Source organism: Corvus moneduloides, chromosome 1, assembly GCF_009650955.1.
Source record: "Corvus moneduloides isolate bCorMon1 chromosome 1, bCorMon1.pri, whole genome shotgun sequence".
Classification (NCBI taxonomy): domain Eukaryota; kingdom Metazoa; phylum Chordata; class Aves; order Passeriformes; family Corvidae; genus Corvus; species Corvus moneduloides.
The window spans coordinates 53675657-53689688 of NC_045476.1; the positions used below are offsets into that span (position 1 = coordinate 53675657).

Consider the following 14032-nt stretch of genomic DNA (forward strand, 5'->3'; position numbering starts at 1 on the left):
AAGTATATTTAATGATTAGGACACCAAGCTGGTATGAAATGTAAAGTCACAGTGACAAATGCCAACAATCCACCACCATTCCTAAGCTTCTTGGTGCTGTTCATTGGGTCACAATGCTTTAGTGCAACTCTTGATGCAACTTAACTACTAAAAGAGTTCCTGAACTGGGATATCAAGCAATTGAAGTTTATTTCTTACCTTCCATGGAAAGCACACAGATACAGGCTCTTTCCCTTGCTGGGTGGTCATACTCTTTGGTCTTTTTGGTAAGATCTGCAGTCAAGCACACCTTATCCAAAGGCCAGCTGTTCTGCTCTGCATTGCAGCTTTAAAAAACAGAAGAGTGCTTTCAATAATTCAATATCCAGACAGCAATTTTAGTGTCAGAACTGTCAGCCTACCCCTCTTGGGCCGTCATGCTCAAGCCTGAGACTGTGTGGGGTCTGCCCTTCTCTAGAGAACGATGGCAGCCCAGCTAGTGTCCTGTGAGGAGCTCCTGGCCACCTTTCTGCTAGGCAAGTGAAGGATTTATCTCCGTCCCGGTGGTGACCATGCAGAATTTGAGCTACACTGTTACCAAGCACTCCTGTGGCTTCACTGTGGTGTTCAGAATTAATACAAGCTTACATTCAGAGCTGCACAGAATATTCTGAGTGGGAAGGGACCAACAAGGATCATCAAGTCCAAGTCCTAAATGAATGATCCGTATGGGGATTGAACCCACAAACCTTGGTGCTATTAGCACCATACTCTAACCAACTCAGCTAATATGCTGTGATTATGACAAGAAATGAGATATACTGCTTATTCATTACACTGCTAAACGTTTTCCGTCCCTACTGTGGCAATGACTACACAAAGAGGATTGGGAGACTGATTTATTTTTCTTCTTAGCCTCATAACTGTTATGGAAGAAAACAGAATGGTACCATAACATATGCACTGAATTGGTTAAATAATAAAGGTAGAAAAACTTGCACTCTTAAACCTTTTTTAAACTATGAAATTCGAGCTTTTATTTCCTTAGCTGCTTTGTCTTCACACTGCTGAGTAGCCTGAGGACAAGTTTGGGTTGTTCTCCCTGCTTTCAGGAGATGATTATTCTGATATTAAGGTGATTTTTATCTTTTTATTTAAACTGTGATTAACTCTCCAAACAGCATCACAAACATAGCTAACACCAATGGTTAAAGAAAAATGTCTGGCATTGAAAACCATATGCTTGGTGCCCTACAACCGTTGTTGCTGACCTGTCAGAAAGGACTGAGGATGGAACAAGCCAGCGAGCCCCACCACTGCTGGCAGCACAAGGTTCTGTGTCCAGATGTTGAGTTCTCGGCACCACATGAGAAAATCAGTAACCCTAAAAGGGAAGCATCAATAGCCGCTGCCTTAACTTTAGACAAACTACAGATTTCAAGTGTAAAGAGTACTTCTGTCTACAGAGAAAGTACATTGCTGAAGACACCAGAAAGTATAAGATTATATAAGTGTAAGGTAATTGTTTCAGTGGAATTTGTTGTTTCCCTGATGCAAGTATATGTCTGAAACCAGTTGTAGAAGGTCATCAGCATGGGATGGGTTGCTGGCAGCAGGGAATTGTGAGTATGCTCAATCCTGTAAAATGCTGTCTTGGGGAGAAACCTGAACATCACCGTGAGCCATGTTAACAGACCTTCAGAAACTGCCAGAATTTGCTAACAGCTGATGGCTTCTTAAATGCAAGTTGTCTGATGGCATCTTCATTCGTGCATTTACCAATAAGCCAGAGCAAAGTCCAAATCCGGAGCATAAGGAAGTCTGACAGAGGCTCTGAATAATGGCATAATGGAGCATACATTGCCATGAGGTATCAGAAGAATTTCCCAAAACAATGCTTATTTCATCCATGTCTAACCACTGGTGGTGGCAGGCTAAGGGAAAAGGAATTCCACAAGATGCTGAACACGCCTAGTACTTGGGACAAAGGGAGGTGACGGAGCCTTCGCTTTAGCAAAGTGCTTGGCATTTCTACAAAACCCACTTCAAAGGAAAACTGACTTTTCATTAGGACAAAATTTGGAAGAAAAATGAATGGAACAGAGCTGCTGGGCTTGAGTCACTGGAATAGCTCTGTGCATAGTAGCTAAACCCTGTCACTGTGGGGTACTTACCAGTGGACAAAGCTGTGTGTGAATGGATGTGCTGGTTTAGTCCATGTGTCTGGCATAACATCACAGAAGAGTGTGTATTGCAGCTCTTCCCTGTGAGCAGAAAACATCAGCTCCCCCTTTGGAGAAAAATAAAAAGCATACATAAAGAATAACTGTTCTTTCATTTCCAAAAAAGCCACAAAACCCCCTGAAATAAGTAATTTGCCTTCAGACCAAGGTCCAGCTGTTTAAAAGACCTATGGATCTCTGAAGAGTTCATCATCTTACAGTCTTCGACGCAAACAAGAGCATGGGGTCTCCAGGCAGTAGTCATCCTGCATGATTTCTGCTACGTTAAGCTTCTCAGGAAGCATCTCAAGAATATCATCCAGAACATTCTTGATCTGTCCAGGACAATACAACAGAGCCAATAGAAATCCCAGCAATCAACTCTTTATGACTCTTCTACTTTCAAGTCTGATTTCTACAGAAGAGTACAAACATCTCATTTTCTTAGATAAAAACCAGAGATGCTCCCTCCCTCACCTTTGCTGTCTTTTTGGCAATGGTATTGAGAGGAATTGTTGCAAACCAATTAACACTTAGCAGCTTCTATTTAGCTTTACATTTTCAGGTAGCATTGACCCCTGAAGCTTACTAACGCATTGGGATGGACTTGGGATGACTGCTGTTACTAGGATACACCCTGGAATTGTCTTGATTTTCAGTCAAGTGTGATCAGTAGTTTGTGTTTCTCTAGTACCTAATAGCTTCCATGACCCCCTCCACCACCCACAGTCCTTGCTGTCTCAGGCATTAGGCAAAACACAGCAGAGGCACAGGCGCACACAAATCACCCCCAAGAAGAGCCTTTCTCCCTGCAGGCCTGCTCTGGAACTGAGGCAGAACATAACTGAAGAACAATTCATAACAGTACTAATGAGCAGGAATTGAAATCACAGCATTCATTAATGCAGCTCAGCCTCTGTTTCATCCCTAGCTTTGGCAGACTTAATGATGAATGCCATATATTATAGTCCAGACTCCCTAAAGTGGATGGGAACTGAGCATGAAAAGCACAAGTTTCCCCCAGGAGATGAAGCAATGTTTGGCTACTTGCATGCAGAGCTGTCACATTTCCTCCTGCAAAACCTCCATGATCTGATAGTGATAAGAGGAAAAAAAAAGAGCGCTCAGAGGAAAAGGAGAGAGTAAAGAAAGGAATGGAGAAAGGCAGAACCAGAGTGGCAGTCACAGGGGACTTTAATTAACTCTGGTAAGGATAAGGAGCTGAAGGCTCAGTCTCATCATGTTCCAGGCTTTGGGGCATCTGGACATAGTTTCTCAGATCTACACTCAGAGAGGAAGATGCAGAAGATGGCAAGATCAGAAAACAGAATTAGCTGAGATTTGTGATTACATTTTCCTTCCCTGCTCCTTTATTCATTTAATCTCTTAAGCACAGCACCAGTGATGTTCTGTGCTTAAAACCCATTCTTTTACATTTTTCTGGAATGAGTTTGGCTAAACTAATGTATCTGTGTGTCTGACATATCTTGACTATGAACAGAACTACAATGTCCCAGTTAACTCCTTATTAAGTGACAAAGCTTATCCTTGTACTAGGGTTGGTCCATTTAACCCAGAACCTCATAGTTTATCAGGTTGTTATTATAAAACAATAACAGTGTTATTGTTCTGCTAAACTCCAGGTTCTGTGGTGAGGTGCTGAGGCTAAGAGGTGATGAGACAGCCTCCTTGGCCAGGTTTTACCTATTCAGACTGCCAGAAAACTATAACTCCCTGAAAACCTTCTCTTCTGCTACTCCTTGCAGGGGAAGTCCCTTGGAACAGCCACGGGCTCCTGTTTAGATCAAGTGCCCAAGAAGGGAAGCAGTGGGAGAGCCTCTGCTTGGGCTCTTTCCTGGCATGGAAAGCCTGCACACCACTTCTAGGCTGTGCTGTGAGTGCAGCAGAAAAAGGAGTGCAGTCTAGGAGGGACTTCCTATGCTTGGCACAAATGGGAAGGCATAGGAAAGCTACCCTAAGAGGTTTTATCATGCAGGAGATGGGAACAAAGGACAGAGGTCAAGACCAGACCCACCAATTCAACCAACCACGCCTTTTCGTTAGTAAGTTTTTGTTGCTGTACTTACTTATAAAAGCATACAAAAAAAAGGAGATAGGTCCATACCTTGTTTCCCACCCCACGTTAAATTCAACATGAAAAAGAAATTATCTGCGTAACAGAGGTTAGGTGTTCCTCTGGTCCAAATCCCTTTGGTCCAAATGTGTTCCTAGTGCAGTACACCTTAGCCAGGCTGGTGCATTATCACAGCCATTAACACTCATCTGATCTTTTCTAATTTGATGCCTTCCCCCCCCTCCCCACCCCCAGAAATTATGTCTGTTGCTGAAGTAACGCAGTAAGATGTGTATTCCACCTGTCATTAACAGCACTGACAATACACTGGATGAAGAACTTCACCTCTTTCTCTGCAGACTGGCCTGATCCCTCTCCCATGTATATATGGGTTGCATTTCCAAAGGAGTTTTGAAGAGATTATCTGATACTGTTGTCAAGAATCCCATCTCAGCATTGGGGTGCAGTCCATATAGTACAGTGCTTTCAGGTGGAAGCATTTCATCTGTTCCATCTATTTATGGTATCCATCATAATCCAGATTTTCTGGGGCCAAGAAACATGGTGCCGGTTCCCCTTCAAACTGTGGTAAAAGAATCAGTAATGTTACTGATAATGCTGACACCAGTATTTGAAACATTCTTGTGTATCTATGAAGTTTCAGAAATTTGTTTCAAGGCTGTGGACACAACACCTGCATGTTCAGATACAATGGAACAAGGTTACCAAAGTATACCCAGCATAGTTACTATTTGCATAATTTCTTGACAGTTCAATTTTCTGGAAGTGGGGTCACTTCTTCCTTCATGAGGATGCTTTGCGTTTATTTTAAGGACTGTCACTACTGAGGCAAGTTCATTTTAAGTACTGAAAGTCTGCATCCCCTCAGCAGCCAAGCAAGGATTCTTATGCCATTTTGCAGATGACTCTGAGACAGGAGAGAGTCATACCTGTGGGAGAGGAAGGACTGGACCCTCAACTCACCTCAACCCTGTCATGTATTAACACGAACCATAGCATTAGTTCTATTCAGTGTGTCATTAATTAGGGGCTTTGCACAAACACACTGCATTCAAAATAACCTTAAAGAGGTCACAGCGAGAGACAGGTACAAGGGACAGGTAAATGGAGTGTGAAACTGTGATATCACACGTCCGAATATGAGCAACTTGTCAGAAACAGTGATCCCCTTTCACTTCCCACAGGAATGGTTGCAAGTCAGGACATTTCTTTATGTGTTGATGTCCCTTCCATTCTCTTCTGCCTGGCTATTGGCAGCTAGGAGCTGGAACAAGAAAAGAAAATCAAGCTACTCCACTGCATCTCTCCAAGTGTAGGAGTCTTGCATGGGGTTTTGTGCTTTGGGTTCAGTGAGATAGACAGTGGTGATAATTTTAACAGGAGAAAAAATTAAGGTCTCAGCCCGCTCAATATTGAGCCAATATTGAGTACTATTAACTGCACTGTTCCTATAGAGCAGGAAGACCCTAACTCTGTCAGGATATTTAAGATAAGTCTTGGGACTTTGGAGCAGATCAAGATTTATGTAGGTAGACAGGATTTTAGTGAGATGTACTCTCAGTGGGCTGACCTCCTAAATAAAATAAAAAGTAATAAATAAAATAAGAATAAAAATCACATTTTAAAAATAAAAATCACTGTAAATCACAATAAAAATCACTGTAGCAATCACATTTATTTTACAGACTTCTCCATCTCCTGTGCTGTAAGAACTTCACTGGATTCAAAGAATTTCTCTGAACTTAATGTCATAGAGCTGTCTGCAATTTAAACAAGGCTTGAAGTTGTTTTTGCTGAAAAATATTTCTAGCTGTAAGTGGTACTTTTCACAAAAGCTATTTCTTCCTAATGCAGGGTCCACTCCACAAAATCACAATAACATTTAACAGCTTTTGGCATTTAGAACAGTCTACAACAAGCTACTGCTCAAAATAACACCAGTAAGCACTTATTTCTGAAGTCATTTTAGTTCTGCAACCAGCCATTTACCTGTGCCTGAACTTGCACCACTAACCTTACCCACAATAAGCTATATCTTAAGACGCCACTTTGAAGTAGTGCTGAGGTTTTGAAAAAAGCCCTGCTATTTACCTCGAGTGGAAGATCAATTCTGTCAGACAATCTGTACTTACCAGTCTCTCTGCTGGCACTTAAATCAGGCTTTACTGCATCCGTGGGAGTTGTGTGCACAGAGGGAGGCTGTGGGTTACTGGGGTGTGTAGCAGGAACTTGCTGCCCTTCTGTCTTTACGACTGTTCCTGGGCGAGGTCTATCAAAGCTGGCGCACAGTGGGTCATTCTCACGGACCTTGTGGGATGAATTTATAGCTAAAAGAACTCATCATAAGGCAAGACGTTAAAAAGAGAAGGTAATCTCCCCAGTGAACACAAAGCCCCACTGCTGATGAAGGGCCATCCTGTTTACATTCATTTGGCTGCCAGACACTGAATGATTTTCTGGTTTTGCTAGTAATTCTGGGCTTTAACTTTTTCCAGTTACAGCAAGAAGCTCAGAAAGATACCTCACTGTTTAAAATACCAGTGGATCCACACTCAGGGTTGGGTCCCTAAACTTTCCAAAGGCCATACAAATAGCAGTGATTCTGTTCAGGTTTCACCATCTATACTTATTTTGCAATTATTTGAATGAAAGTTCAGGCTTGTGAAGGTTAATAGACTACCTAAAGTAGTAAAGCAGTAATTCTTTACTTATCCATAGGCTAGAGGCAGAACTGGAGCCGGCAGGATGAGCTTCCCACCATGCCCCCACGACCTCAGCTGTCATGTGGAGAAATCAGCCTCTTTCAGGGTCAGGAGTACAGTGGTGTTTAGCCTTTCCATCTCCATGGCAACTTACTCTTGGGCATCTTCTTCTGAGCAGTTACTTCCAATTGCCTTCATCTGAGTGTGGCTCTTTGACATATGAAAACCCGCTTGTTCTGGACCAAGGAGACACCAGCCTGCTCCTCTCACTCACAGCCAAAAGGCAGGCTGCAGCCCACTGCCAGGGGTGAAAGGGGCACTTTTCCCAGCTTAGCCTGGCTCCACAAATGGCCTGCTCACACATAACATGATAATTTTTCTTTTTTTTTCTCATAGTGAGCTTTTTACCTTTGGATAATGAAGAATAACAATTCTGGAAAGGGCACTTGAAAAATTTCTTGGCAGTTTTTAGCAAATTTTATACAATCAGTTCTCTAAAGTGACTTCCTCAGCAGCTATGGAGAAGAAAACAGGGTTTTAAAATATTTTTTAATATATATATAAAAATACATATATACAATACATATATTATATATGTATATTATATATATGGGTGCACATATATACACACACCCCGATATAAATATCCACATTTGATAAAACTGTGTGTATATGAAAATAGATTAAAGTAGTTTCTGTGCAAAACTTCTTAGAACTAAAGTTATAGTAACAGTTTCTTTTTGTAGCCTCAAAACTTCTAGCATTTGCTGCTGATTAGAAGCAGCTTTGGCAATCTGGCACTTTGGAGCCATGGATGCTCCACATACACTTCTTTCCAGACAAAAACTTAATAGTGAAATTTGCATAATTCAGTAATATCAGCTGGTGATAACCTGACAAAGCTACAGAAACAGGTGTGTGAGAGAATAGTGGAAAATTAAAAACAGTCTTACAAGCTATTTTCCCTATTTTAGAAAGAGGGAGATGCAAGGAAATGTATAACATTTCCATTCTATTATTTTTTTGAGGAAGAAAATGTGCAAAGAGTAAGTGTAAGTTCTGAGGACAGTGCCATTCTGGTGAGGCTATCAGTCACATTGGCTAAAGCGCAGTTCTGTAAGAGATACTTTCCCATGCCAGCCCAAACATTTCTAAATGGAAGCACCTTTAAATAGTTTTCCTAGGAAAATGGAAACCTAAGTGTATCCAATGTCATTGAGCTCACTATACAAGTAGTGTTATGAAGTACTGAATTCAAGTTACCAATTAATGGGACTTGCAAAAGTAAACGAGCGGTACACCAACTCACAAACCCTTTCAGCCAAAGTCTGCTCACGATAAATCATTGCCAAATTTATTTCCCCACAGCCGGACAAGACCTTGCTACAGGTGGGGCTGCCTGAATGAGAAAGCATGTGGTCTTCTCTTTCCCTTAGGCTGAACACACTATGTTCAAGAGCTTTAGGCATGTATGAAAGTTCTCACCAGGAGTGGGCTGAGGAATTCTTGCAGACAGACCCAGCAGAGCCTGCGGTGCCAGGCACCTGTGATGTGGCCACCTTACATGATCTCACCGAGGAGGTAATGCAAGTCTGCCCATGGAACCCACCTGGGGAATAGAATGCATCGCTGAATAAAACAAGTCAGCTGCTTAAAGGACAAATCAAACCTGTTCAGTTAAATGCTGCTAAGAGACACAAAAGAAATCCTACTACTTCCTTTCAGAAAGCTGCATGGTCTTACATTTGCATTGCTGGGTTTGTTTTGTTCAGCAAATAACATTAAAACCGGATTTCTTTTATTTCAATCCAGTGAGAGGTATATGAGCAAAAATAGCGAATTTGTGATTAAAATTCAGTAATGGTGTAAAATCTATTATCTGAGCTTTATATTTTCTACCTTAGCCCTTATAAAAAAAAAACTTTAGAGAAAACCACATTTTCAGAACACCACATTATATGACAGGACATAACTTCATGAACAAGTGCGTGTATTTTCCCATACAGATCTTTAAAAACATAATTCTCATGAGTGACAGGAAGATAACCTGTCACTGTGCCTTTCTTGGAGGAGAAGTAAAAAACTTGTATCTGATTGCAGTATTTTATATCTCCTCACTAGGGAACATTTAGTTACTGAAATTCTACATTTTTGGAATTTGGGAAGTATTCAAGAACCTCAATAAAAATTGAATTAATATTAATCCCATTACTGCCACGTCATATAAGCATTAAGTTTATTGTAGAATTCTAGTCATAATGCCAGTGATAAAGCATGTGGTTAAGGGTGGTAAAACACTTTATTAAAGGAACCACTGTCTTTCTCTTTTATTTGGCTTCAGAGCATTGAAACTTCTTTTTGCTCCTCTTCGGTTTGCAAAATATGCCAGTTTGTGATGAAACCTTTGCAGACAGGAACCTTTACGCCCTTGGGAGCAGTATTTGCCTCCCAACAGTTCAAGTAAAAACTTAATTATAGGCTTTAAATGTTGCATGATGTGACAGAACAGAACAAGTAAAATAGCTGAAGCTATTCCAGACTGCTTGCTACATAAACTTGTATGCAGCAATTTGATTATGTGAAATGCTAATCCATCTTTATTTTAGACTGGTTCAAAGAAAATGAAAAAAAAAATTTAAAAAGCCACTGGAATATAATATGCCATGCTGCATGCCTGTGATGAGAAGGCTGAACAGAGAATCCCTGTGAAAAATGCCAACAACTTGGATTTAGAACGAAACGTTCTCGCAGTGAGAATAAACCTGCTTTTCTCTTTGCCGGCAGCAAAACCTCATTTAATGTTTTTCTAATTTCATATATATTTATCTCAAGAAATTGCTTTGTCTTTTGTGTTTTGGATGAGTATATCAATATTCTAATGCAGTACAAGCTCATTCAGCTGCACACTTCTGGGACATTGATTATACTGGAATAATCAAAGCTGGTGATATAAAAGGGACATTTTTGTGAGTGTGAGAAAACTGTGGAGTTTGCATTAGAAATATTTTGGGCTGTCAGGTTCACATAATTGCCATTGTACTCTATAGAAAACTGGTCTGTTGTACCCAAAAAACCCACAGAGCCATTGCTGGGTGGGTGAATAATGGAGAGGACAGAATCTACATCCCCCCTTTACAACCTCCAATGACAACTCCATGAGCACGTGTGTGGGGACCAGAAGGTGGAGGGCAAGAGTGGGACAGTGAGGCAGGATCAGGCACCCTGTACTTCCCATGAAGAGACATTAACTATTGCAGGTTGGTGTGCTAGTTTGTCTGAACAGCAGGAAAAACTGAGATACAAGATTAAATATTCATGGAAAAACACTATAAACCAGTGGAAGTTATAGCAGAGTTATACAATTTCCACTAGCTGATGGGCTCACTCAAGTTGCCCAGTTTATGTTTTCTGCTTTCTGGTCAATGCCTAATTGTCTTCAGGAAGCTGTTCCCAAAGGACAATAAATTGGAAGACTACACACATATATATACGTATATGTATACGCACAAGGTCATGGACATGCATATATACATACAAAGTCACATTAAAAAAAAAAAACTATTGTCTTATTTCTCTCTCCAATATCTACATTAAAAAAATCCCTATGAAGCCACAGGATAATGAATCACTAAGCAGTACAATGAGAAAGGCCAATAAGCAATATTACCAAGAGGAGAGAAGTAATAATTCTTGCTCTTACAGACCTTTCTAGTATTCCCTGCCATCAGAATCCTCCCTCTCATTAATTAGCAAAATGAATTATCCAGCTTATGAATTGTAGTTTGAAAAGAACAGCTTAAAGCAGCAAGATTTATTAGCAAAGAAAACTAAGGGTTGGAATAAGCTGATTTTATAGACTTGTTTTCTAAATGGGAAAAATTATTAAATCATCATAATAAAATTAAGCAATTATTTCACTATGACACCAAGTACCACAAAAAGGAAAAACAGCTTGATGTCCTACTAACTAAATAAAGGTTAGTAGGGGTATGAAGAAAATAGAAAATTAATTTCTAAGAGTAGATACAGGCTGGGAGATATGGAAGAAACTATATCATCAAGGGGTGACACTTCTGTCTCTTTTTTTTCTTTATAAATATCTCTGAAATTTATTTAAACTACTAAAATGGGAGGATCTATTCAATAATATCCTATATCATTCAGTAACAAATAATTACTGCCTTTTATTTAGGCATTTCACATTTTCACATACAGAACTCACACAAATGACTTCAACTCAGTATTTAAACTATACAAGTATGAAATATGCTGTAGCTCAGAAAAAAAATCACTCATGTATCCTTAACTTTGACTCAAGGGGAACATTACTGAGAAAGTCACAACAAGGTGGCATCCTTAATACATAATAATGACACATTCAGGAAATGCACCATTATTTATACATGTGACGTGCTGTAAATTGCTTCCATCATCAGAACTAATTGTAGTGATTATTAATGCAGTGTTATGAACTGTCAGAATTGCTGTTTGTAATTACATTTGTGCAAATGCTTCATTACCTGCCTAATGAATTTGGCATATATGCACATGTAAACCCCTGTTTTTGTTAACATAATGAAGGGCATTTTTTTCCCCCTTAGCTACTGATGTGGAACTGGTTTGACCTATATTACGAAGTTCAAGCATCCACTGCCAGAAAAAAGCCCATAACCCCCACCCTTTTTGATCTGGTTTATTTTCATACTCAGCAACAGCATCATATAACGCCAGCTACTTAAATAACAGCTTCAGGGAAAGAACTGTGTCCCCCCCATTCAGTATAAACATGTGATTGAGTGGAAATGACCTTGGTGTGTGGTTACCTGACCACTTCTTACCTTCTTGTGGGTCTCCAAAGAGTTGCCGAGAACAGTGACACAGACAGAGGTCTCTGGTGCTGATCGGGTACCTTCCCTTCCAGCCCCGAGGGCCAAACTTCAGTCTCCCAGCAACGCAAGTGTGAAAATTGCACAGAGGAAAAAGGATGCTTTTAAATTCCCCTTCTCTGGTACACAGTTCAAGGGTATCCTGTCAAAGAAAAAAGGAGTAACTTATGCACTAGCAACCAGCAGTGCTACCGAGAGGTGTGCCAGCCTCAGCTGCCAAAAGGGAGAACTCACAAGCCTGGAGACGGAAGGAGAGTGAGAAAGAGGTTTCTAAAGGATCAGAGGCTATTGGGCAGTATTTTTTGCAGTAATTCCCAGATGCTAAATTGTTGATAGTGACATTTTATTCCCAAATGTCCCTTAGGAAAGGAGAACTGTTGTGCTACTGAATCCAACAAAAACTGAGACTATACCTAGAACTCCATAAATATTACTTAGATAACCACTACAGTTTCTTAGCTAAATCATCCACAGATTTTATCTCAAGTAAAATTTACTAGTTTAGCTTTATTTAAAAGCTTTCAAACTCATTGGAATTTTTCACCATTTCCCAAAGAGTCATGGTTGAAATTGAAGTTTAATATTTTTCTTTTTGCCTTCATTATTTATAGTGTTAGTAGAGAATCTCAGCAAAATGAGATTCAGCACAGGGCTTCAGCTGGTTTTTAAATTATTTGGCATTTGACTGTAAAACCTGCAGAAATTAATCCTTATTTCTCTGATATTTTTCTATATTTTATCCTTTAGTTTAAGAAGTAATGAACATAACAAAATTATTTTGATACCCTTGAAAACAATGATGTGTGGGAGGAATATCAGAGGGATAAAGTCTTGTCTTTCAAAAGGAAATAGATCATCCTGAACTGAACAACATGCAGCAGAATCTGGGCAAAGGTGAAGGATTTTATGTCTGACCAAAAAACTTCCTTAAATTAGAATGTTGAGTTTAACCATGAAAAATACAACACAAGTTTCTACCCTGAATAAAACCACAAACCCATGAAATATATTCCATCTGGATTAGGCATAGTTTGATTTTTTTGTTGTCATTGAACAAAAAGAAATTAAATATCTCAACCAGAAATGTATTAAAGATGGTGGCTGCACAGGAATTTGTGGTAAGCCACAAATACCCACGGCTCAGAATAGTGGGTGAGAAAATAGAGCTCTCTAAGTACAAAGCTTAGAAGTTGGTTAATTCAAATTTATACAGTTATATATTCTTTCACTAAACACAGACTGAAGCAGGACAACAATGTACATGAACGACCTTTATTAAAAACTTTTTCTAACTTTTACAGCTTTCCATTAAAAGTATTATTATAATAAGTTATAAAAAATAGATAAAAGAACAAAATGCTGTATTAATAGTCAGCTGCTCAGCTACAAAACCACAGCTATTCTTCCTTTCTCACAAATATCTTTCCAAATCAACCCATGCCATCAAAATCAATCCAGTTGTAGCTTGGACACAGCTTTTTTTATTTCCTATTTTTTTCCCCTGGCATTGGTTAGTATTCCTTTTTAAAGGAACTCTTACCCTTTTCACATCCCAGCTCTGCCATCATGTGTGCTGTGCTCAAGTAACAGAGCTGATTCACTGATGTGAATCCCTTGCTGGAAGGTGAAAGTGTGCAGTTCGGCTGCCTTCACCACGGTCTGCTTTGCTCATATGAACAAGCGACTGCTCCAGCACTTCCACTGCTGCAGGGAAGCTGACTCACACCGGGCTTGAAGATCTTTCTACAAGTTCCTGGGGTAGCAGACAGGGATGATCAGGGATCTGGAGGGAAGGAAGCTATGCACAACCTGTGATGTGCCTATTCTCCACATTCTCATGTCTTCTTTCTCCTCCTTCTTCTTTCCACCCACCCAGCAGAACCTCACACAGGGAAAGAGCAAAAGACAAAACAACAAACGGCACATAACCCTTACTCTTTAATTCCTTTCTTTATGCCTGACTGCAGGAATCCATATACAGGGTACTGAGCCATTGCCTGAACACCCAGATATGTAAATCCACTCTGTGGGAGAATGGTCATGACCATGCATTTGGTCAACCCAAATTTAGAGCAGAGCAAAATATGCAAGTGCCATTAAATGAAAGAGCTCTGACTTTAGAGCATGTACATCTTTTTTTCATAAGTG

At 40.0% G+C, this 14032-nt stretch overlaps 1 protein-coding gene across 1 annotated transcript in view; it reads right to left on the bottom strand.

Moving 5' to 3' along the window:
• DNAH11 (dynein axonemal heavy chain 11) overlaps nt 1-14032 on the bottom strand; it is a 105726-nt gene that overhangs the window by 4641 nt on the left and 87053 nt on the right. The window contains 7 exon segments of the mRNA XM_032104767.1: nt 199-326; nt 1251-1363; nt 2154-2269; nt 4621-4858; nt 6429-6603; nt 8484-8607; nt 11837-12026. Of these exon segments, the coding sequence (XP_031960658.1) occupies nt 6543-6603; nt 8484-8607; nt 11837-12026 (375 nt within the window). The 3' untranslated portion in view covers nt 199-326; nt 1251-1363; nt 2154-2269; nt 4621-4858; nt 6429-6542.